This window comes from Orycteropus afer, unplaced genomic scaffold, assembly GCF_000298275.1.
Source record: "Orycteropus afer afer isolate SDZICR_OR568_19922 unplaced genomic scaffold, OryAfe1.0 scaffold00235, whole genome shotgun sequence".
NCBI classification, from domain to species: Eukaryota; Metazoa; Chordata; class Mammalia; order Tubulidentata; family Orycteropodidae; genus Orycteropus; species Orycteropus afer.
Window position 1 is genome coordinate 5,408,473 of NW_006921822.1, and position 27,112 is coordinate 5,435,584.

General features: G+C 37.6%; 1 protein-coding gene across 1 annotated transcript in view; it reads right to left on the reverse strand.

Annotated features, from left to right (window-relative positions):
- CNOT6L (CCR4-NOT transcription complex subunit 6 like) overlaps positions 1-27,112 on the reverse strand; it is a 97,499-nt gene that overhangs the window by 27,392 nt on the left and 42,995 nt on the right. Inside the window, exons 7-8 of the mRNA XM_007949050.2 lie at positions 25,081-25,235; positions 8,529-8,680 (exon numbers count right to left, since the gene is read on the reverse strand). Coding sequence (XP_007947241.1) covers positions 8,529-8,680; positions 25,081-25,235 — 307 coding nt within the window. The remainder of the gene's footprint in view (positions 1-8,528; positions 8,681-25,080; positions 25,236-27,112) is intronic.

The following is a 27,112-nucleotide window of genomic DNA, read 5'->3' on the forward strand; positions in this document are numbered from 1 at the left end:
CTTTTTAAACCTACAAAATGGTGGTGCCCTCCAGCTCGGCAAAAGTCCACAGCTCAGCCCACCTTTCTCTTCACCTTCTCCGTTTGTTCCCCAGCCACCGTGCAGAGTCTTCCATGCAGTCCCTGGCTAGCAGGGTGATTTTTGGGTTAATTTTTAGGTCCTACCACCACTTGGGAATCTCCAAGCCCTGTCATCTGTGCCATCAGGGTTGCTCAGGCCACTACCAGACCGCAGCTCTGTTTGTCTTTTTTGGTATTTTCACGCAAATTCTTCGGCTAGTTGGGGTTTAGTTCACTTTTGTATCCTTCCCTTCAAGGCGTAGTGGTCCAAGATTATCTTCTGTGTCTGTGTTAACTGGTTTCCCTTTTCTTTGTTGAAGAGCATCTGTGCAGTCCTTCTGCCTAATCTGCCATCTTGCTGGAACCTGAAACAGTCTTTGTGATGATGAATGCCACACCACTCCTCTTCAATTTGTCATTCCTGGCATAGTAGGTCATATGGTTGTCTGATTCAAAATGGCCAAAATCAGTCCATTTCAGCTCACTAATGCCTAGGATATCGATCTTTATGCATTCCATTTAATTTTTGACAACTTTCACTTTTCCTAGATTCATACTTTGTATATACCATGCTCTAATTATTAATGGATGTAGCATCTATTTATACTCATTTTGAGTTGTGCCACATCAGCCAATGGGAGTCCCAAAAGTTTTACTCTATCCATGTCGTTAAGGTTGTCTCTACTCTGAGGAGTCAGCTCTTCCCCAGTCAAATTTTGAGTGTTTTCTTACCTGATTGGCTCATCTTCTAGCACTATATCAGATAATGTTTCAGGGCTATTCATAAAGTTTTCCAATAATATATCAGACAGTGTTTCACTGCTATTCGTAAGGTTTTCACTGGCCAGTTGTTTGAGAAGTGGATAGCCTCTTCCCTCTTCCAAGTCTGTCTTAGCCCGGAAGCTCCGCTGAAACCTGTCCACCATGAGTAACCCTGCTGACATTTGTCAACACCAGTGACATAGCCTCCAGTCTCACAGGAACACTTAAGCCACCACAGGACAACAAACTGACAGACAAATTCCTCTTCCTTAGTTGTTCCTAACCCATCTACGCCTGCCTATGCAGGGCCCAGACCTTAAAATAGACCCACCCTCTAGCAAAAGCAGCCCCCAAGCCCTGCGCCTGCCTACTTTCAGCCCTGGCCTTAAAATAGAGCCGTCCCCAAGCGAAAAGCATCCCCTGAGCCCCAGTCCCGCCTAGCTTGGGCCCAGCCTTAAAATAGAGCCACCCCCAAGTGAAAAGCAGCCCCCAAGCCTGAGGCCCACCTACCGCAGGCCCTGGCCTTAAAACAGAGCTGCCCCCAAGCAAAAAGCAGCCCCTGAACCCGAGCCTGCCAACCTTGGTCCCTGGCCTTAAAACAGACACAGCCCCAAGCAAAAAGCAGCCCCCAAACCCTGGCCAGCCTACCTTAGGCCCCCGCCTCAAACTTGCTCCATACATGCCTAAATTAGTAATTATGCAATGAAATAATCAAATGTGATTATGATATTTTTCATTTGCTGTGTTCAGTTTAAAAACTAAGTATCTGTCATTTAATATTACAATAGTTCTGTAAGGCATGTTTTCAGTGATTTGAGAATTGCCTAAACCTTCAAATCTCCCACTAATACTCATTCACCTTTCCATTTCCAGAGTACATGAGTGACAGCTCAGTAGTAAAAGATAGTAACCATTATATTAGCCTATACAATAAAATCAGGAAATGTATGTGCTACCAAAAAAATTCATACTGTACACTAAAATAATTTTTAAAATGAGAATGAATAAGAAGTATTTTCTCAAAGTCTAAATGCTTGGGATTTAGACATGGTTTTATGATTTATTATATTGTACGGTCCTAGGCTAGTTATTTAACCTCTTTAGTGCCCAGGTTCATTTGGAAAATGGGATATTCAACTAGAAAATCTAGTGGCTAAGGCACATGACTCCTCACCAGAAGGCTGGCGGTTCAAACCCACCAGCCACTCCTCGGAAGGAAGGTTGGGCAATCCTACTTCCGTAGTGATAACTGCCTCGGAAACCCAAGGAAGGGTCGCTATGAGTTGGGGCTGACTTGATGGCAAACAACAACAACAACAACAAGGTCCTTTTTTGTTCCCGCTAGAGTTCTGTGAAAATAAATATTAACAGAGTACTTCCAAAATGGTAGACAGGATACTACACTGAAAATTACCAAAATTAAACAACATAGTTCACATATATGAACAGAGAAAACTATTCATAAAATATTCAAGGCATAAAGCTCAGTATGCATAGTATGATGTCATTTAAAGTTATATACATACATTCTCTATGATATTATGTATTAAGAGACATGATCACTCCCTAGTGAGTATGAACAAAATGAGGAAACTTTCACTTTGTATACTTTTGTTCTGATGGAATCTTAGTAAGCACAAATTAAATTTTTCAATTCAAATTTCTATAAACTGTCTCTTAACATTTTCAGTTAAAAATATAACCCCTGCAAAAAAAAGGTCTAATATTCTGTTGTTGTTGTTATTGTTAGGTGCCATCAAGTTGTCTCCGACTCACAGTGACCCCATGCACAGTAGAACAAAACACCTCCCAGTCCCACACCAGCTCCATAATCCCTGCTGTACTTGAGCCTATCACCCCAGCCACTGTGTCAATCCATCTCGTTGAGGGCCTTCCCCTCTTTCATCGATCCTCCACCTTACCAAGCATGACACATCCTTCTCCAGGGCATGGTCCCTTCTGACAATATTACCAAAGTAAGTGAGACAAAGTCTGGCCATTCTCACTGCCAAGGAGCACTCTGGCTCCAGGACAGATTTGTTAGATCTTTTAGCAGTCCATGGTACTTTCCATATTCTTCGCCAACTACAACTCAAAAGCATCAATTCTTCTTTGGTCTTCCTTATTCATTGTCCAGCTCTCACATAAATATGAGGCAACTGAAAATACCATGGTTTATGTCAGGCATACCTTAGTCCTCAAGGAGACATGTTTGCTCTTCAGCATGTGAAAGAGGTCCTTTGCAGCCGATTTGCCCAGTGCTATAATTCATCTGATGTCCTGACTGCTGCCCATTGACAATGATTGCAGAACCAAGCAAAGTGAAGTCTCTGACAACTTTAATCTTTTCTCCATTTATCGTGATGCTGCTTATTGGTCCAGTTTTAATGATTTTTGTTTTCTTTATATTGAGAAGTAATCCATACTGCAAACTGTATTCTTCAGTCTTCATCACTGAAGTTATCCTCACTTTCAACAAGCAAAGTTGTGTCATCAGTGTATCACAGGTTTGTTAATGATTCTTCCTCCAATCCTGATGCTATGTTCTTCTTCATATAGACCAGCTTCTCAGATTATCTGCTCAGTGTACAGACTGAATGAGTACGCACTCCCTTCTTGATTTTAAATGATGAAGTGTCCCCTTGTTCTGTTCTAACAATAGCCTCCTGGTCTATGTACAGGTTCATCATGAGTACAATTAAGTGTTCTGGAATTCCCACTTTTCTCAATGGTACCCATAATCTGTTAGGATCCACACAATCAAATGCTTTTGCATAGTCAATAAAGCACAAGTAAACATCTCTCTGGTATTCATTGCTTTCAGCCAAGATCCATGTGATATCAGCAATGATATCCCTCGTTCCACATCGTCTTCTGAATCCAGCTTGAATTTCAGGAAGTTCTCTGTCAATATACTGCTGCAACCATTTTTTAATTATCTTCAGTTAAGATTTTACTTGCATACAATACTTATGTTACAGTTTAATAATTTCTACATTATGTGGGATCACCTTTCTTTGGAATGGGTACGAATATGGATCTCTTCCAGTCAGTTGGCCAGGCAGCTGTCTACTAAATCTCTTGGCATAACTGAGTGAGTGCCTCCAGTGGGGCATCCATGTGTGGAAACATCTCAAAGGGTATTCCATCAATTGCAGGTGCCTTATTCTTTGCCAATTCCTTCAGTGGAGTTTCAACTTCTTCCTTCCATACCATTGGCTCTTGATCACATGCCACCTCCTGAAATGGATGAACATCAACCAAGTCTTTTTGGTACAGTGGCTCTACATATTCCTCCCATCTTCTTTAGATGTTTCCTGCATCATTCAATATTTTGCCCATAGTATCTTTCAATATTGCAACCCAAAGCTTACATTTTTTCCTCAGTTCTTTCAGCTTGAGAAATGCCAAGCATGTTCTTCCCTTTTGGTTTTCTAACTCCATGTCTTTGCACATTTCATTACAGTAACTGACTCTGTCTCCTCAACCTGCTCTTTGAAATCTTCTGTTCAGCTCCTTTATCTTGTCATTTCTTCCATTTGCTTTAGCTACTCTCCATTCAAGGGCAAGTTTCAGAGTCTCTTCTGACAACCATTTTGGTCTTTTCTTCCTTTCTCATCTTTTTAATAACCTCTTGCTTTCTTCATGGATGATGTTCTTGATGTCATCCCATAATTCTTCTGGTTTTTGGTCACTGGTGTTCAATGCATCAAATCTATTCTTTAGATGGTCTCTAAGTTCAGGAGGGATATACTCAAGGTCATATTTTGGCTCTCGTGGACTTGTTTTAATTGTTTCAGCTTCAAGTTGAACTGGCATATGAGCAGTTGATGGTCTGTTCCACAATCAGCTCTTGACCTAGTTTTGGCTGAAGATAATGAGCTTTTCCATCGCCTCTTGCCACAAATGTAGTCAATCTGATTCCTGTGTATTCTATTTGGCGAAGTGCACCTGTACAGCCACTGTTTGTGTTCTTAAAAAAAAGGTATCTGCAATGAATAAGTTGTTAGTCTTGCAAAATTCTATCACTGAATCTCCAGCATTATTTCTGTCACCAAGGCCAAATTTTCCAGCTACTGGTAATTCTTCTTTGTTTCCACCTTTTAAATTCCAGTCACCAGTGATAATTAATACATCTTGATTGCATGGCCAGTCAATTTCAGACTTCAGAAGTTGATAAAAATCTTCGATTTCCACACTGTTAGATTGGTAGAGACAAGTATTGATTTGAATGAAGAGAAGGGCAATATACCAAATGTGAGTTATCAACACGGTGGCTTTGGGAAAGAGGAAGACATCAAGAGGGACATGGGAGGTACAGACAACGAAGATGAACCCTTTTGCACATACACTACTGCGTTGTCCATGAAGGCAAACATGGATATACGAGTGGAAAGATGGGTGGACAGGCTGAACTATTAGGTATGTCTATGCAGGGGGGAGTGTGCCCATGACCATGCATAGCACTGGCAGACAATGTTTCTACAAGTGTATTGGTACATTCTGTAAGAATTCCCAGGTATGTAGTCGAGCTCACAAGGGTCAAGGTTGTAGTCACCTCTTGGCCATGGCCAGCTACCCAGAGGGAGCAAATAGTTGGATCTGTGTGCTCGGGACCAGAGTTGCAGGGGACACCAGCTCAACTGGCATAACACACTACACAAAACATTGTTCCACATCCTACTTTGGCGAGTAGTGACTAGGATCTTAAAAGCTTGCAAGCAGCCATCTACATGCAACGATGGGTTTCTCCTTGTCCAGAGCAAAGAAGAATGAAGAAAACCAAAGATTCAAGGAAACAATTAGTCCAAGCGACTGGTACCTCATGTGAGAAGAAATAGAAGGTGCCCAGCTACCACTGTCAACCACTCAGAGAGGGATCTATGTAGGAGATCCTGGACAGAGTGGGAGAACAATGTGAAACAAAACTCAAAATCATTTGAAAAAAAAAAAAAAAGGGACCAGGTTTGCTGGTCTGAGAGAGCCTGATGGAACCACTGAGGCCATGCCCCATGGCTGCCCTTCAACTATGGAATTGAAACCACTCCTGTGGTTTCCAGCCAAACAAGAGACAGGCATATGAGGTGAACATTTACACTAGGTAGACACACTCCTTGGAGAGAACAATCATGGGACAATAGAAGGGCTGTGTATGCACAGGGAGACAGCTCAGGGGGCAGGACTGCATGGAGGGAAGAGCATAGGGAAGAGGTAACTATGGGGAGGAAGTAAGAGGAGAGCTGTTGCATTGTGGTAAATTGTAATCAATGTCATGAAACAAAGTGTATGTGAACTTCTGTATGGAAAGTGAATTTGCTCTGTAAACTTTCCCCCAATCACACACACACAAAAAAAAAAAAACCCTTCAATTTCCTCATCTTTGGCTTTGGTGGTTGGTGCATAAATCTGAGTAATAGTCGTATTAACTGGTCTTCCTTGTAGGTGTATGGATATTCTCCTATCACTGACAGTATTGTACTTCAGGAGAGATCTTGAAATATCCTTTGTGATGATGAATGCCACACCATTCATCTTCAAATTGTCATTCACAGAATAGTAGATCATATGGTCATCTGATTCAAAATGGCCAAAAACAGTCCATTTTAGCTCACTAATGCCTCGGATATTAATCTTTATGCATTCCATTTCATTTTTGACAACTTCCAATTTTCCTAGATTCATACTTCGTACATTCCATGTTCTGATTACTAATGGACATTTGCAGCTGTTTCTCCTCAATTTGTGTCATGCTATATCAGCAAATGGTGGTCCCGAAAACTTTACTTTATCCATATCATTAAGGTTGGTTCTACTCTGATGAGACAGCTCTTTCCCAGTCATATTTTGAGTGCCTTCTGACCTAAGGGGCTCATCTTCCTGCACTGTATTAGACAATGTTTCAGGCTACTCATAAAGCTGCCCAGTAATGTATCAGATAGTGTTTCTCTGCTATTCATAACATTTTCCCTGACCAATTCTTTGAGAAGTGAATGGCCTCTTCCTTCTTCTTCATCTTTCTCAGTCTGTAAGTTGCAATGAAACCTGTGCACCTTTTGCAACCCTGCTGGCATTTGAGACACCAGTGGCTCAGCCTCAAGCCTCACAGCAACACGCAACTCACCACAGTATGACAAACTGACAGCCAAGTTTGTCTCCCTTAGCTGTTCAAAACCTCTCCATCCTCCCCTTACTTGGATCCCATGGCTCTGTCCGTCCCCAGCCCTTCCCCTGCTTCCTGCCTCCGAGTATCCCCCACTACCTTCCTGTGGGTGTGGGGCCTGTCTCCCTCCCCTACCTGTTTGCATGGCTCTGTCTCATTCCCAGCTCTTCCTCCACTTCCTGCTTGTGGGTGTGGGGCCTGTCTACCTCCCCCTACCTGGATCTCACAGCTCTGTCTCATCCCCAACTCCTCCCTCACTTCCTGCCTCTAATATTCTAAGTCTACTGCTTTTGTAAAGTAAGTTTTCTACTAATCTTATCCAGTTATAATTATCTTGCAAGTTGAGAAAACAAGCAACTGAAGTATCTGTCACACATGACAGTAATGGTCTCTTTTCAAAGCAATCTGATCCTAAGATAAAACTTTATAGCTAAAATACTATAAGCTGTCTTCTTTCCCAAGACATTTCATTGTGTCACTTTTGGCTATTGACTAATATGTTCAGTGTATTAAATACTAAAAATATGCCCATTCAAAGGAGCCATAAACACCTTCTATATTAATAAAATTCCTCTCCTAAGAATGCAGCAGATAAATATATCAGAACATGGAAGTGCCACTGCACAATTTATAATTACTGTTCTGCAAATTCAAAGGAGTGTAAAATTCCAAAAGAAATTCAATTTTCACATGGCAGTGGGGTACCACGTTTTAAAAAAGGATAAGGTGGAAATGAAAGAGCATAAAAGAAGATAAAAATAGAGAAGATGGAAAAGAAGAAAGAATTCAAAATCTCACATCAAAAATTGACTGTCTTTGATGATGGCTACACTGAAGAAGGTGGGAAAATCAGGTTGACAGACATGGATGATCTGAGTAATTCAAATCAATAGTGACGACAAAAATCTTTTCTTCTGCTAGTAAGTAAGTGCAGGGGAGGAAAAACAGGCATGATCTTAAACCTTCTCCTTGGTCTTACTTAAAATATACTAAGTAAACAATGAAATGCTCAAAAGCAAGCAGCAGAAAGGAGGAGAAAAGGTCTGGGAAATGCTAAATACATAATGAATTCTGACTCTGAAGGAAGCTAAAAATAATCTAAATGCTAAACAAAAGTACCAGGGAAGATCCTATTGTTACCTTGACAATGACTGAAATATAACAAAGAAATTAGAGAAAAAGTGCCAAGTTTGAAGACCACAGATTCATACTCAGGAAGCTAAAAATATGGCTAGAAAAACAACCAAGTTATATTCACTTCCAAATTCAGTCCAGAAAAAAGTATTTCCTATTTCAAAGAAGTTTTTGCAATTAATAGCATATTAAGACTTTTCTTTACACAAATTACCTGGTGATTAATACCCCAAGAAATATATGAACTTTACATAGCAATAAGTGCTATTTTTCTGTCCATCCCCATTAACTTGCCTCAAAAGAAAAGAAAATAACTAAGTAATAAATAGCAGGATTCTCTCCATTCACTTTGCAATGGGAAAACTGTTGATGGTGTTTTTCTTTTTATTAAGAATATTTTAAATTGTACTCACCTGCTCCAAATAGTTCTTTGTGGACCTCTAATACCACAGCAACACCAATGTTATCTTTTGTCATTACTCTGTTCAGCATAGCTTCGGATCCATCTGAATTAGCCATTGCCACCTGGTTAAATTCCACTGTATGCTTCTGCACCAATGTAAATCTAAAAGCACAATTCATTATTATGATTTTTAGGTACTTGGATGGTCATGCTAACGGAAGTAAAATAAAGGGGGTATGAGATACATACACTAATCACTGTTATCTCTAGTCATTTTCTACCTACAAGTGGCCACTTCTAGCCAATGAGACTCAAGAAATCTGATTAATGTAAAAACTTTCTTAGAAGATACATCTAGCAAAGACAGTCATCTCCCATCACCCTTTTACACCTTTGCCCCTTTCAGCTAGTCCCTGGAGGAATGGATCATGCAGTAGAAAGCAAGAAGGCAAAAGCCAACCCACTAAGGATGTGAAGCAGGTGAAGCAGTTCTGGACTGCCTATTTTTAGACTTCTTGTATGAGAAAATTACCCCTCTCCCATTAGTTTAAGCTACTATCAAATTTTCTGCTATTTAAAGATAAATACAATCTTAACTGAATAAGGAAAATAAATAAATAAAATCTGAATAAAATTTATGTGTTAGGAGTTTTAGTTTCATTATCTCTACAAAGAGATGTTTTTGTTGTTATGTGCCATCGAGTCAGACCTGACTCATAGCGACCCCTTCTTAGGTGTCTGAAGCAGTATGGCTACGGAAGTAGATTGCCCTACCTTCCTTCCAAGGAGTGCCTGGTGGGTTTGAACCTCCAGCCTTTTGGTTAGCAGTCAAGTGCCTTAGGCACTACGCTACCAGAGCTCCTCTACAAAGAGATACATCAAGTAAATGCAGGAACACATCCTATCACAGCTAAAGAGTAACAGATTTTTTTCTGTCTGGCTTTAATTAGAATTGAGTGTCAGTGTTAAGGAAAACAGGTTCTATTAAGAAGAAATACCTGTCTCTATGACTACAGCTTTTGAACTAACAGTATTTTCTTTCCTTCATGTCAAATTATTAAGTATTGAAGAGTTGTGGGATTTAATGGAAACTGAGTCTAGCTTTGACCTTGGTCAAGCCATTTAACCATTTTTGGCCCAATTTTATGAAATATTTGCAAACAACCAAAACATACTAAATATACTACTTTCCATTAGGTGTTATAATGGCGAGAAGACATCTTTGCTCTCATGATTGTTCCTCTCATCTTCCTCGTAACTTCACAATATTGCCATACACATGTACTTTGCATGTACCTTCAACAATATCGACTAAAAGCTTTTAGTGTGACAGGACACTGTGCTACACAAAACAATACTCCTTTTCCTTATCCAATTCTCAATGCTTGCGCTAAGAAGAGTGAAGGAAAGCTCATGAGCCTATTTCTAATCCAGAATGCTTAAGGGAATCATAGCTACCCATCCTTGGGTTTCCAAGGCAGAATCTCTGGGGAAGTAGATTGCTCAATTTTCCTTCTGAGGAGCAGCCAGCCTTCTGATTAGCAGTCAAGTGCCTTTTGTTATTAAGTGCCATCAAGGCGTCTCCGACTCATAGTGACCCTATGCACAGCAGAACGAAACACTGCCTGGTCTCACGCTCGCTCCATGATCCTTGCTATACTTGAGCCCACTGCCACAGCAGCTGTGTCAATCCATCATGCTGAGGGTCTTCTCCTCTTTTGTCGACCCTCCACCTTACCAAGCATGACATTCTACTCCAGGGAATGGTCCCTTCTGACAACATGACCAAAGCAGATGAGACAAAGTCTTGCCATTCTTGCTTCCAAGGAGCATTCTGGCTGCACATCCTCCAGGACACATTTGTTTGTTCTTTTGGTAGTCCATGGTACTTTAAGTATTCTTCACAAGCACCACAACTCAAAAACATCAACTCTTCCTTGGTCTTTCTTGTTCAATGTTCAGCTCTCACGTGAACATGAGACGATTGAAAATACCATGGCTTGTGTCAGGTGCACCTTAGTCCTCAAGGAGGCATCCTTTCTCTTCAGCACTTGAAAGAGGTACTTTATAGCTAATTTGCCCAGTGCTATACGTCATCTGATATCCTGACTGATGCTTCCATTGGCGTCAATTGTAGAACCAAGCAATGTGAAGTCTTTGACAACCTCAATCTTTTCTCCATTTATCGTGATGCTGCTTATTGGTCCAGTTGTAAGGATTTTTGTTTACTTTATATGGAAATGTAATCCATACTGCAGATTATATTCTTCAATCTTCATCAGTAAGTGCTTCAAGTCATCCTCACTTTCAGCAAGCAAAGTTGTGTTGTCAGCGTATTGCAAGTTGTTAATGATTCTTCCCCCAATCCTGATGCCATGTTCTTCTTCATATAGACCAGCCTCTCAGATTATTTGCTCAGCATACAGACTGAATAAGTATGGTGAAAGGATACAACCCTGACCCACTCCCGTCTTGATTTTAAGCCATGCAGTATCCTCTTGTTCTGTTCAAACAACAGCTTCCTGGTCTATGTACAGGTTCCTCATGAGTACAATTAAGTGTTCTGGAATTCCCATTCTTCTCAATGTTATCCATAATCTGTTAGGATCCACACAATCAAATGCTTTTGCACAGTCAATAAAACACAAGCAAACATCTTTCTGGTATTCTTTGCTTTGAGCCAAGATCCATGTGACATCAGCAATGATTTCCCTCGTTCCACAACCATTTCTGAATCCAGCCTGCATTTCTGGAAGTTCTCTGTCAATATGCTGCTGCAACCATTTTTGAATGATCTTCAGTAAGATTTTACTTGCATGTGATAATGATACTGTTCACTAATTTCCACACTCTGTGGGATCACCTTTCTTTGGAATGGGTACAAATATGGATTTCTTCTGGTCAGTTGGCCAAGTAGCTGCCTTCCAAATTTCTTGGCATAGCTGAATGAGTGCCTCCAGCGTGGCATCCATATGTTGAAACATCTCAACGGGTATCCCGTTGATTCTTGAAGCCTTGTTTTTTGCCACTTCTTTCAATACCATTGGTTCTTGATCACATGCCACTTCCTGCAATGGATGAACATCAACCAATTCTTTTTGATACAGTGACTCTGTGTATTCCTCCCATCTTCTTTTGATGCTTCCTTCATTATTCAGTATTTTGCCCATAGAATCTTTCAATATTGCAACTCGAGGCTTAATTTTTTTCCTCAGTTCTTTCAGCTTGAGAAATGCCGAGTGTGTTCTTCCCTTTTGGTTTTCTAACTCCAGGTCTTCGCACATTTCATCCTAGTAAATGGCTCTGTCTGCTCAAGCTGTTCTTTAAAATCTTCCATTCAGCTCTTTTATCTTGTCACTTCTTCCATTTGCTTTAGCTACTCTCCGCTCAAGGGCAAGTTTCAGAGTCTTTTCTGACATCCATTTCTGTCTTTTCTTCCTTTCTCATCTTTTTAGTAACTTTTTGCTTTCTTCATGGATGATGTTCTTGATGTCATCCCATAATTCTTCCGCTTTTCAGTCACTGGTGTTCAATGGATCAAATCTACCCAAATATTTTAGGCACTATGCTACCAGAGCTCCTATAATTTTCACTATCAGCTCTAAAACCAAAGCAAACCAAACTCACTGCCAAGTTGATTCAGACTCAGTGACCCCTACTGGTTTTCCAAGGCTGTAAATCTTTACAGAAACAGATTGCCCCATCTTCCTTCCACAGAGTGGCTGGTGGGTTTGAACTGCTGACCTTCTGGTTAGCAGCTAAATGCCTTATCCACTGTGCCACCAAAGCTCCTCATCTACTCTAAAGCCAAAAACCAAACGCACTGCCGTCAAGTCAAAACCAACTCACAGCAACCCTGCCTTGGGTTTCTGGGGCAATATCTCTACGAAAGTAGATTGCCAAGTCTTCTTTCCGAGGTATGGCTGGTGGGTTTGAACTGCCAGCCTTCTGGTTAGCAGTCAAATGCCTTAGGCACTATGCCACCAGAACTCCCCTACTTTAAAGAGATGTCTTTTTAGTTGAAACATGAAAGATGAGTTAGTCATGTGACTTAAGAACATTCCAAGCAGAAGTGTAAAAGTCCTGATACAGTAAAGTCTTTGTGTATTTGGTGGCACAAAATGATGCTGGAGATGAGAGGAAGAGGAGGAACCAGAGGTTCTAAACAGTGGTGTGATATGATTTATATATTTTTAAGATGACTCCAACTACTTTGTAGAAAATGGATTAGAGAGGCAAAAGTGGAAATTGGGAGACCAGTTAGAAAGTTTTTAAGGCTGTTTCACTGAGAGATGATTTTGGCTTGGACTAAGACAGGAGAAATGAAAGATAAGTTGGCAGATGCAAAATACATTCTATACAAGGAATTGAATATACTCTACGTCAGACTTTTTCAAAGAAACTTAAGCAGTAAAATACCCTTTCAAACAATTTCTGGTGAGATGTCTATAAATCAAACAGATCCAAGTAATATTATATCAGAAGAAATCAATCACTGAAAACAACAAACTTTTTTTGATGAACATAAAAATTTGCAATCAGAGGCTACAGGTATTAGTCTTAGTATCTGATGTATTTCTGTATTTTTCTCTTTTTTTTGGTCACGTAGCATAAATAAAAATCTTGATTCACGCAGATATACAAGTATAAATAGACTAACAACTGGCCTTGCACTCAGAAAAGGCAAGTGAACAGATAGAAACTTGATTCAGAAGTCTGTACTAAAACAAGTTAAAGAAATTAGGAAGATGTTAATAATTTCCAAAATGTTAAAATTTGGTATTTGAAATGTGGGTAAACATGTTTCTTTTAATTTACACTTCTATGACCTGCATTTAATTTTAAAATTATTTACAAAACACTTAAGGCTATCTGTAGGAACCAAAGGTTCTACCGAAAAGTCTGAAAATCCTCCTTACTAGTAATATTTTTACTAGTGAAATATTAGTTCCACCAAAGTTAGGCCATTCTATTTTTTAGGGTGTCAGGAAGGGGGAAAAATCATTATAAGAAGTGTCTTTTTTAAAATTCCCTTCTTTTTTCCATTAAACCTAGATCTAGATATTTTCTTAACAGGAATGAAAAATTAATCTTCCTCCTACTTGACATTCCTTTAAATGTTGGACAATAGTGGTCAATGTCATCCTATCCCAAGTCTTCTCCAGAAAAGAAATCATCCATTTCTTATAGGTTGTATGGCTTTAAGACAATTGTTCATTTGAACAACACAAGTTTACACAAAAGCAAAAACTTACAGTGCAGTACTCAGAACTGGGCATAAAAGAATTATTGCCTTGCTCATTTCAGACTCTATTTTTGTTTATAAAGACAAAACACATTGCACTTTGCAGACAACCATATTGCTTATAGCCAAATAGAAACTAATAGATATCGAAAACTACTTGATCTCTTTCCATCTTAAACCAAGTCTCTTCAGTTCTATACATTTATGTTGTTGTTGTTATGTGCCGTCGAGTCAGACCTGATTCACAGCAGCAACACCTCCTTGCGTTTCCAAGGCAGTATCACTATGGAAGTAGATTGCCCCATCTTCCTTCTGAGATGCATTTATAAGTGCTTTAAAAATAAAAGAATAATTTTAAAAAAATGCTCTGGTGCCACAGTGGTTAAAGCACTTGGCTACTAAGCAAAAGGTCAGTGGTTGAAACCCACCAGTTGCTCCATGGTAAAAAGACGACGCAATCTGCTTCACTAAAGATTTACAGCCTTTAGAACAGTGTGGGGAAGTCCTACTCTGTCCTATAGGGTTGTTGTAAGTCAGAAGTGACTCAGTGGCAGTGGATATTTTAGTTTAAAAAACTTGGTTTTGCTAAATATACCCACTGTAGCTATTTGGGAATAAATAAAATATAAAAAAATCGGAAGTCAACTGTTGTTGTTATTAGATGCTGTTGAGTTGGTTCTGACTGATGGCAACCCTATGTACTGCAGAATGCAAGACTGCCCAATCTTGCACCATCCTCATAATAGTTCCTACATTTGAGCCTATCATTGTGCCAACTGTGTTCATCCATCACATTCAGGATCTTCCTCTTTTTCACAGACCCTCTACTTTACAAAGTATAATGTTTTTCTCCATGGGCTGTTCCCTCCTGGTAACATGTCCAGAGTATGTAAGATGAAGTCTTACCATCTTCTCTTCTAAGGAGCATTCTATCTGTACCTTCATCCAAGACAGATTTGTTTGTTCTTCAATATTCTTCACCAACCCCATAATTCAAAGGCATCAATTCTTCTTTGGGCTCCCTTACTCATTGTTCAGCTTTTAAGCCACCAGAGCTACTTCATATGCATATAAGGTGACTGAAAATATCATGAATGAGGTGCATCATACTCCTCAAGGTAATATATCTTTGCTCTTTAACACTTTAAAGATGGCTTCTACAGTAGATTTTCCCAATGCAACTGGTCATTTCATTTCTTGACCGCTGTTTCCAAGGTGTTGATTGTGAATCTAAGTTAAATGAAACCCCTGACAACTTCACTCTTTTCTCCATTTATCATGATATTGCTTACTGGTCCAATTGTGAGGATTTCTATTTTCTTCATATTGAGGGGTAATTCCTACAAAAGGCTATATATATAGTCTTTGGTCTTCCTCAGTAAGTGTTTCAAGTCCTCTTCACTTTCAGCAAGCAAGGCTGTGTCATCAGCGTATCAGATTGTTAAAGTCTTCCTCCAATTTTGATGCTGTGCTCTTCATATAGTTCAGTTTCTTGCATTATTTGCTCAGTAGACAGACTGAATAAATATGGTTGGTGAAAAGATAAAAACCCTGATACACACTTTCCCTGATTTTAAACCATACAGTATCTCTTTGTTCTTTTCAAACAACTGCCTCTTGATCTATGTACAGGTTCCACATGAGCACAATTAAGTTTTCTGAAATTCCCATTCTTCACAATATTATCTATAATTTGTTATGATCCACACAGTTGAATGTCTTTGCATAGTCATTAAAACACAGGTAAGTATCTTTCTGGTGTTCTCTGCATTCAGTCAAGATCCATTTGGCATTAGTAGTGATATCCCTTGTTCCACATCCTCTTCTGAATCCAGCCTGAACTTCCAGCAGTGCCCTGTTCATGTACTTTGCATCCATTTTTGAATTGTCTTCAACAAACTTTTACTTGTGTATGACATTAACTATATTTTTCAATAATTTCTGTAATCTATTAGATGACCTTTCTTTGGAATGGACACAAATATGGGTCTCTTCTAGTCAGTTAGCCAGAAGGCTGTCTTCCAAATTTCTTGGCCTAGATGAGTGAGCACTTCCAGCACTGCATCCGTTTGTCAATACATCTCAACTGGCATTCTGCCAACATTGTCTATTCCTGGAACCTTGTTTTTAGTCATTGCCTTCAGTGTAACTTAGACTTCTTCCTTCAATATCATTGGCTCTTGATCACATCCCACCTCCTGAAATGGTTGAACATTGACTAATTCTTCTTGATACAGTTACTGTACGTATTACTGACATCTTCTTTAGATGCTTCATGTGTCATTCAATAGAATCCTTCAATATTGCAACTCAAGGCTTGAATTTTTCTTCTTTCAGCTTGAGAAATGTTGAGCATTTTCTTCCCTTTTGGTTTTCTAACCACAGGTTTTTACACATTTCATTAAAATACTTTGTTTTATCGGGCTATCCATTGAAATCTTCTGTTTACCTCTTTATGTCATCATTGCTACCATTTGCTTTAGCTACTCTTTGTTCAAGAGCAAATTTCAGTCTCTTCTGCCATCCATTTTGGTCTTTTCTTTCTTGTCTTTGTAATTACCTTTTGCTTTCTTCATGCATGATGTCCTTGATGTCATCTCAGAACTCATCTGGACTTCAGTCACTAGTGCTCAATGTGTCAAATCTATTCTTGAGATGGTCTCTACATTCAGATGGGATATATACTCAAGATTCACCAACCATATTTATTCAGTCTGTCTACTGAGCAAATTCAGTCTGTCTACCGAGCATGATGTCCTTTATGTCATCTCAGAACTCATCTGGACTTCAGTCACTAGTGTTCAATGTGTCAAATCTATTCTTGAGATGGTCTCTACATTCAGATGGGATATATACTCAATATTGTACTTTGGTTCTCGTGGACTTGTTTCAATTTTCTACAGCTTCAACTTAAACTTGCATATGAGCAATTGATGGCCTGTCCCACATTTGGTCCTTGGCCTTGTTTTGACTATTGATATTGAGCTTCTCCAGCATCTCTTTGCAGATGTAGTCAATTTGATACCTGTGTATTCCATCCAGCAAGGTACATGTGTTTATGTTGTTGGAAAAAGATATTTCCAATGAATAGGTCATCAGCCTGGCAAAATTCTATCATGCAATCTTTTGTGTCACTTTGATCACCAAGGCCATACTTTCCAACTACTGATCCTTCTTCATTTCCAACTTTTGCAGTTGATCATCAGTAATTATTAATGCCTTTTGATTGCATGTTTTATCAATTTCAAACTGCAGAATTGGTAAAATTCTTCAATTTCTTCATCTTTGGCATCAGTTATTAGTGTGTAAATTTGAATAGTCCTTCTAACTGATCTTCCTTATAGGCCTATCAATATTATTCTATCACTAACAGCATTGTATATCAGGATAGATCTTGAAATGTTCTATCTGACAATGAATTTCTATGCTCTTCCCCTTCAACGTGTCCTTCCTGGCAGAGTAGACCATGTGACTGTTTGATTCAAAATGGCCAATAGCAGACCATTTTAACTTACTAATGCCTAGGACCTTCAAGCATTCCATTTCATTTTTGACAACTTCCATTTTTCTTAGGTTCATACTTAGTACATTCCATGTTCTGATTATTAATGGATATTTGCAGCTATTTCTTCTCATTTTTAATCATGCCACATCAGCAAACGAAGGTCCTAAAAGCTTTATCCATCCAAGTCATTACAGTCAACTCTACTTTAAGGAGGCAGCTCTTCTCCAGCGATAAAGTCTTGAGTGGCTTCCAATCTGAGGGGCTCAACTTTCTACCTTTTATCAGACAATGTTCCACAGCTATTCATAAGCTTTACACTGGCCAGTTTTTTTAGAAGTAGATATGAGGTCCTTCTTCCCAGTCTTAGTCTGAAAGTTCTGCTAAAACCTTTCCACCATGCGTGACCCTGCTGGCATTTGAAATAACAGTGACATAGCTTCCAAAATCACAACAACCAAGCCATCACAGTATAACACACTGACAATCATCCATAATTTCTGTTAAAAAGACATTATGTTTCCTCAGTCCTTTCTCTATGCAAATATACACAAATACTTTTACACAATTAGGATAATACTCCATAAACTGATATTTTGATTTACTATTGAACTATATCATTAGCTCCCTAAATCAAATTTTAAAAGCTACATTATAGTCCATAATTTCACCATGATTTATTTGTTTACTGAGCTATTATAACTAATGCTGTGAGGAATATTTTTGCTCATAAATATTTATCTATATTCCTAATTGATTTTCTTACCCCTGTGTCCTCCTCTCTTTCTTTCTTCCTTTAAAAATCTTTAAGAGCAGACTTTACTTATCTCAAACTTTACTTCATGAGCTTCTGCTCATCAGTTCTATTCAGATAGTAAGGGCACTTAGAAATTTCATTCTATTTTTCTAACAAATTTAATATCCCTACCAGCCTTTTGGCTTTTATAAATATTAATGTACGTACTTTCTATCTTCTCTCAAATAATCAAAATTCTCAATAAGACAATAATAAAAACAAAAACAGTAAAAGTTAACCATTGAGAGTACTAGAATAGATTGTCAATAATGGGTAGCTTTTATCGTACATGTATCTGCATCAGCACCACCAGTTTGTTGCACTGTGGAGGCTTTAGTGTTGCTATGGAGCTGAAAACTATGCCACCAGTACTTCAAATACCAGCAGGGTCATTCACAGTGAACAGGTGTCTGCAGAGCTTCCAGACTAAGACAGAATAAGAATAAGATCTGGTGACCTACTTGTGAAAATTAGTCAATGAAAACTATGTAGATCATAACAGAATACTGTCTAATATACTGCTGGAAGAAGAGCTCCTAGATTGAAAGGCAATCAAAATACACAGTGACCACAGCAATGGACTTCAGCACAGATGGTGGATGAGGCAGTATTTCATTCTGTTGTATATGGGGTTACCATGAGCTGGATCCAACTCAATGGCAACTAACAACATTCTTCATCAGACCTCTGTGTGATAGGCACTGTGGTAGTTAAGGTTATATGTCAACTTTTCTGGGCCTGGTTTTGAGTGGCTGGGCAGCTGGTGGCAGTTATTCCCCATGATGAGAATATCAACTCCATGGTGGAATCTGCCACGAGCAGCTGAGTAGCTGCTTTAGGGATGTGCTGTGCTTCCCATATATAAGGAGAAGCTTTGGGAATGGTTTTTTGCATGCTTGGACCCTGGATGTAGCCAAGTCTTCATTCAGCAGCCTGCCATGCTCTGCCAATCCTGGGACTTTTTATGCACTTGAATCAATGGCCTGCCATGTGGTTTAGTGATATCGGGACCGTGCCATTTTATTTGTCGACCTTGGGCTTGTTAGCCTCAGCAGTCAGTAGCCACCTAAATGAAGAGATGCCTCTAGCTTCAGTAGGGAAGGAGCAAGAAGCAGAGCAGAAGCCCAAGGTCAAGGGACATTTGACTGCTAACCAGAAAGCTGGCAGTTCAAACCTATCAGCTGCTCTGCAGAAGGAAGATGGGGCATCTACTTCCATAAGGATTTAATGCTTTGGAAAGCCAATGGGGGTTGCTATGAATTGGAATCGACTCGATGGCAGTGGGTTTGGTTTGGTTTTTGGTTTTGACTTTTAGAAGACTGATATTTCCAGCATCAATGCTGATAGTTGTAATCACTTGTAACAATTTTTCCTATGTTTATGTTTTTGATTATAATAAATTTATAATATATTAAGGAATAATTATCTATAGTCTATCCATACTACTTTGATAGTACAATTACTTACATTCCGCTCTTAGATACAAACAAATGCACTCCACTCTGCTTCTTCTTTCTGTTTCAGAGATTTCCATACAGGTGACATCTTGACAAATAGAGGTAGGTCTTCTATTTTTTCTATTAGATGCTTCTTTTAAATATGACATAATGGTTTATTGCTACTTTCCAGTCATTAATTCAAGCCCACCAAGTCTTGGTAATACCTATAAATTTGCCTACTTTAATAGTGCAATTCATTTTATTACTACTACTCTGTGACTGGCATAAAGGAGCTCTGATAGTGTCGTGACTAAGGCATTCGGCTGCTAACCAAAAGTTCAGCGATTTGAACCCACAAGCCACTCCGCAGAAGAAAGATGAGGCAGTCTGCTTCTGTAAAGATATATAGCCTTGGAAATGCTATGGCATCATTAAGAGTCAGAATCAACTCAGTGGCAGTGGGTACAGTTGGGGTAGCTGGCATACAGGTGCTACAAGCATTATTCCAGATGGTATTTTTTACATTACTCTAAGAGTTCTCCTTTTTGGAAAAAATCTACACAGAAGTTCAATTAGATATATGTAAAAAGAAATATATAATGAGGATTGATATGATCCGCCCCCCAAAACAAACAAACAAAATAACACCTTTCTTAGATGTTTGGGGAAGAACTGAGTGTTTCAAATACAAGGAGTATATAAAAAATAGCCCTTAATATACATTAAACAAAGAAATAATTACCAATTTGTTGTCTAAAAGTAATTTCATGGGCTATAATGTGATTAAATTAATACAACAGAGAAGAAAATGAATGCCAACTTTGTGATCAACTAAAACCATCTACGTAACTTAAGTAATATTTCCTCCCTTAATTCATTTACAAACAAAAAGGAGTAATATACTGCATAATTAAGAAGCTACAATAACCACACCAAAGTTAATGCTGATCCATTCTGGATCACATCCCAGCATCCAAACCAAACAGAAGTTCTTATTGTATATTCAGTATAAGATGCTATAAAATATATTCTTGGGTCCATTTAAGTAATCAAGGGAGTTCTAGAAAATAATCAGAAAAGGGATAAACTGAAGAAGAGAAATAGTTAAACACCATCCTTTATTTGTACAGCTTTTTTTTAACCACTGAAAGCATACTGCCATTTTTCATCTCATTTTAACCCTATTAAGAAATCTCTGAAATTAGGTGGAACAGTTATTACTATCCATGTTAAAAAAAATAATTTGTAAGGAAAGCAGTAATTTTACATCCCCTATTGAATTAATGGCAAAATTGACACTGACATTAGAATCCAGAAATCAAAATATCATTGGGGGGGGGGGGGAACTCACATAGACAAAATCTAAATGCAGCCACCACCTATGACATAAGAAATTAGTAACTGAGACCAATGCAACCTCTGAATGTCCTCTTTGCCAGCATAAAACTTGGAAAGGAAGGAAAAGCAAGGGCCTGGCCTTACTTAATACCTCTGAGGCTGGAATCAGGTTAGAAAGCAGAGGCAAACCAAAAGGACCAAGTATACTCACAACCTAGTTTCCAGTGCTATGAAAAGAGACTGCCTCTTCAGAGCACAACGGTCACACAATGTTCTAAAATTGGTGTTCTCATCTTTCCTCTTTCTCATTGATTTGAAACAGCATGATCAGAAGATAAAAACCACTAGCCTCAGGAATAGCAAGTCAGTCTAGTACACAGATTTGGTTTCATCTTCTTTTCTCCATTTTGGATTTCTTCAAGTTGTGTATCTGGCTCCAAGACCCAGTTTGTATTAAGAGTTAAATCCAAAGGATTAAACAGGGTAAAAAGAAATTTAAATTCTGAGTCTAAAAAATTCAGTAGTCTATACACACATACACACACTCAATTTTATAATATACTTTGAATGGAAGAGAATAAAATGGGGGGGGAGAAAAGCTTATTTCTGGCATTTTATCAACCAAAATGTCTATTTTCTGGTACCACTATGAATCTAACTTCAAAAAACAAAACAAAAAATGATGTTCATAATGATGATCACTGGGTGCTGCCAAATATTGGAGTACCTTCTGAATCTCCAAAGATTAAGCTAAAACTACAGTGAACAATTTAAAGGATATTTGATTCCTAACCAGGAGGCTGGTAGTTCAAACCCACCAGCCACTCCTCAGAAGGCAGACTGGGCAATTTACTTCCATAAATACCACTTTGAAAAACTGAGGAAGGGGTCACTATGAGACAAATGACTCAACAGAAGTGTGCTTTATTCGTGTTTTTTTTTAACACTCTGAATATTGGTAACCTGTGTCTTAGCCTTTACTAAGTAACACTCGATGCCTTACTCATGATAGATATAAGATTTTTTTGCTAAAGTATTTTTCCAAAAATAGTAATTGTTACAATTTCAATTCTTTGGTACCTGTTCTGTACTACTGTTTTTCATGAGAGATAAAAGTGTCATCAATGGTGATTATCAATTATCAGATACTGGTTTCAGAAGAATGAGACTATGAGAATTAATTAGTACAGAAACTGAAGTAATCTTCAACAGCTATGTTTTTACTTTGTTAGTTGAAATGATCTTACAAGGTAAAACTACACAAAGAAATAGGCTCAGAAAAGGTAAGTGACTCATTCAAAGTTATACAGTCATATAAGTGAAACAATCACCTGCCTTCAGTCTTCTTTGCACTATATTATCTCCTCAATCTGAAGAAAGAATAGAATAAAGGCAGGGTGGTGTGTTTTGTATTAAATTACAAATAATTTGGCATTAGATAGTTTGCTAATATGACATGAATAAATATTTGATACTAGGACACAGGGTGGTTTCATTCCATCTATTATGTGTAGTCCTGCCATTCCAGAAAAGAAGTTCGTAAGAAATACAATGTAGTATTGTATCACACTCAAAGTCTTCATCTGTTGCTGAGTCCATGATACTATTTATGAAAAAAGAGTTCAGGAAGGAAGAAATTCAGATGATGCAACCAAGTATTTCCTAGGTATTCATCTCTTAATAATTAAAGAAGCAATTTTTCAAACACTAGGTATTTGAAATTTTAAAATAATTTTTAATAATTCAAAAGCAATTTTTCAAACAGTGCATAAAAATTCATAGACAACAGTTATACTTATTAGTTCAAACGCTTAATAACCTCTAGTAAATTACAGAGGAATCTTAGACTTCTCTATCAAAACTGTGAGAGGCAATGTTAAAAATCCTTTGTATTATTCTTCTTCGGAAAGAAAATGGCAGATGGAAAATGTTAGATGTTTCAAAGTTTTCAATATGTTTTTTAAAATTACTGCATTTCAAGGAAATTTGCATATGGATATAAGAAACAAATGCCAAATTCAAAGCAACTTTTCCAAATGTGATAACCTCATAAGATACACAAATAATATCAGTTCAATCCAAAAGCTTAGAGATTCAGTTTAGTAGAGTGGTTAAAGGCATAAACTATGATACCAGAATGCTGTGTAACCTTGGGCAAGGTATTTAACCTCTCTGTGTCTTAGTTTCTTCATCTATGAAAATGAGAAAATACACGTGTATCTGTTTCTGAGAGTTGTTTTAAAAATTAAATAATCTACACAAAGAATTAGGATAGGACTGATACTGTAGTGAACACTACAGAGGAACTAGCTGGTGTTACTCTAAATTTGCATTAAAAAAGATTACAGAGGGCTAGCACTAATTATTAAACAAAATGAGAAAATCTCCACTAGAAATCCACAGAAAAGAAAGTAGGTATAGATAAACAAGAAGTAAGCCAAGGATCTTTCCAATTCACAAGATTAGGTTACTTCTTATACCCTGCTGGTAATATGTCTATATCAATAAAAAAAAAAATATATTCATTAACTTTGTTATAATAGGTGTTAAACAGGAAAGTCTTGGGAAATTACCATAAGAACGAATATGCTTATCCTATGAGTAGGTAATTCCCTGTCTAATGCATCAATACCAAATTGATTAACCATGCAACTGAATTTCTACCAGGCTTCTCTACCCATTTCAATGCTGTACTAGAGGTTTCTGCAAATTTTCTACTCTAAAATCAAGGCTTTTAGCAGGCAAAACCATTCTTCTCTCTTTTCTTCAAGATGATAACAAGAACAACTTGCCTCTGGTCACTGAGGCAGCTATTCAGGGACCCCCTCCTGAGTGTTCTAGAGTACTGCCCCCTCCAGAAGAAACTGAAGTTCCTAAATCCAGTAAAGGAGGACGGAAGAACACAGAAGCACAGGGCAAATCCAACAAGAGAGAATACTAAAATAACAAAGGACTATAGAAACAGAAGCGTATGATAACAATATTTTTATTCATATTCCAGGGTAATTAGCTCACAAAGTACTTACCCATTCATTGTATCATTCAATTCTTGAACCTACTTCTGAGGCTGAAGAGATACTGCTTTCCATTTTAAAATGATGAGTACTAAGGCACTGAGGCTTATATGAGATTATTTCTATATTTTAATTAATAGATTCATAATATCTTATCTTTGAGTGAACTTTCATCATCTATAACAACAGCCCAAAAGAAGTATGTCTTGCTTTCTGTATGTTTAATAATGACTACTTTCTACTGTCCTATCTAAGTAACTCCCCACCTCTATAGGCTCTGTGCCTCCCTCCTGTCCTCTCTTACCTATGAATACCTTTACCTTATACATGTTGTTGTCGTGTACTGTCATGTCAATCTCGACTCACAGCAACCCCACGTGACAAAGTACAACTGCTCTACAGGGATGTCTTGGCTATAATCTCTATGAAAGCAGATCATCAGGTCTTTTTCCTGCAGAGTCAGTGGGTGGGTTCAAACTGCCAACCTTTTGGTTAATAACCAAGTGCTTAACCACTGCACCACCAGGGCTCCTTATCTTATATATACCATTTTATATTGGGATTATCTTTATGCCTACCTTCTTCTAATAGACTTTAGCTCCTAGAGAGACTAGGAACTATGTCCTATCAATTTATGTGTATATTCTATCTAGCACTGTCCCCATTATAAGAAAATGAAGTTCCTAATCCAATAAAGGAGGACAGAAGGACAGAAAAGCACTATTCATAAAAAACCCAACAAAAGAAAATACAGAAACAGAGAAATATGATGGAGCAAATGCTCAGCAAACATTTATTGAATAAATGTATGAAATATTAATTACAAAAGAGGAAAAGGTTTATAAAGCACTTGACTCTGATTCAAAGGCCAACTCTCAAAACACAAAAACATAAAAAATCCTAGATCATTTATTTCTAATCTTAAAAATGCCACTTTTTTTTAATCCCAAAACTAATACTTTATTTTCTGAAAATATAATACCATATTCAAGTCTATATTTCTAAAATGTTTAGTGTAATTTTATAATAAAAACATGAAGAATAACACAATAAACATCTTTGTTTCCAATAAACAGTTTAAGAAAAAAAAAAAAAACACACTACCAACAGAGTTTTAACTTTTGTATCACTTTCTAGCTTTTTGTTTATTTTATAGGGGCAAGCAAAAGACAACTTCAAACTTATGATATTAAAGAAATGTTTACTGTGCTTTGTTTCCTTAACTCACTTTTCTGTTTTGAAGAATATTGCACAACCATCCACATGCTTTCTCTCCTGCTCAGACATGATTTTGGCACGTGACTTTGGAGAAAAAAATCCATCATATCCACGCTCCTTCAATGCTGGCAGAAAGAGAGTGAAGTATTGCTCTGTTTCCACTTCCTAAGACGAAAGAAAAGTTATCACCTACATGACATAGAAAAACCTTATTAATATATAAAACGTTCAGCATTTAAGTAAGATGTGTTTAAATTTAAATAATTGACGTAATAAATATTATCTATCTTATTGCTAGCAGCTGCCATTTGATGACAGCTTTTTAAAGCTGAAAGAACCACAAATGGTACATGATTTTCTGATTATCACACAGATAATCTAGCTACTAACAGAAGTAGGATTACATCTCAGGTCTCTTAACAGCCAATTTTGAGTTCATGCCATATATACTTCACTTCCTATATTATACTTCACTTCCTCCAGGCTGTGATACGAGCCAAGGTTGATCATATCATAGGTTAAAATTGCTGTCAAGTCAATTTCGACTCACAGAGACCCCTCCTTGGGTTTCTGAGGCAGTATCTCTCTCTACAGAAGTAGATTGCCCAGTCTTCCTTCCAAGGAGTGGCTGGAGGGTTTGAACCACCAGCCTTCTGGTTAGCAGTCAAATGCCTTAGGCACTATGCCACCAGCGCTCCGTATCACGGGTTAGGTGATAAGAAACAGTAAATTTTATTCATAAAGAGGTAATTTTTAAAACTACTTATCTTTCTCAACCTTGGTGGAAATGAATGATAACCAAGAATGAGAAAGATAAGATCAATTAACAAAATTTCTACCTAAGGAATTTTTAGGCACCTGAATGCCAATTATTCTTGGTCTCTGCTAATTTAGCAAATTATTAAATTAACCCAAAACCAAACCCATTGCCATGGAGTCGATTCCAACTCATAGCAACTCTACAGGACAGAGTAGAACTGCACCACAGTATTTCCAAGGCTGTAAATCTATACAAAAGCAGACTGTCTCATCCTTCTCTCGCAGAGCAGCTAGTAGGTTCAAATCACTGACCTTCTGGTTAGCAGCTGAATGTTTTAACCACTATATCACCAGAGCTCCTAATTATATTCTCTACGCTATAATATTTTTTATAAATCTTCCCAAATGAAATAATTAAATATGAAGATAATGGTTTATGTATAAAGATTTTCATAACAGCATTATTTTATAACAGCAAAAAAGCCTAAATGTTCAACAGCAGGGAAACCAATTAAAATACATTCATATAATAAACTATTTTCAAAGAATTTTAATAAATGGAAAGTGTACTTAAGTACAATAAGAAACAAAAATTTTTAAAGGTAATCCCTATTTTATCTTGAAAACGTATCTGTAAACAGATAAGCAAATAGAAAAAAAGGTCTAGAAGAAAACAGAACTGAAATTTTAACACTCCCTTTAATTTTAGAAACTATCTCTGATACATGGAAATAGATCTTTCTCCCATCATGATTTACACTTTTTTTTCTGAACTCTTCACTTCTCCAGAATAAATATTTTTATAAGAAAACAATTTTTTTTTAATTATGATGGTTTTTTCTTTCAAACTATGCTCTCCTTGGAAAGCTGTGAGGCACTTATTACTACAAACACTAAATCAAAAAGAAAACAGTTAAGTAACTACAACAGCCTAACTCTATTTTGTCTCTTCCTTCCCTCCTACTCTTCGTCAATTCTGAAGTCAAAGAGAACTTAATTTTTGAAGCTCTTTACTTCTTATTACCGAATATGTCATGTGAACCACAGGCAACATAATAAGAAATTATCAAGCTATTCTAGTACCAAAAAAAATTAGAAATAATATATTTTCTTCTAAGGCTATGCTGAAAATAAATACGTGAGATTATAACATTTAAAAAATTTGAAACATATTTAAATACTTCATATGCTTTTAAAGTTGCTAGGAGAAAAACTACAAAAAATCTACCTGTAAGAAGCAATAAAACATCTATTTCATGGAAAGGTGCTCCTTTGCTGGTTAA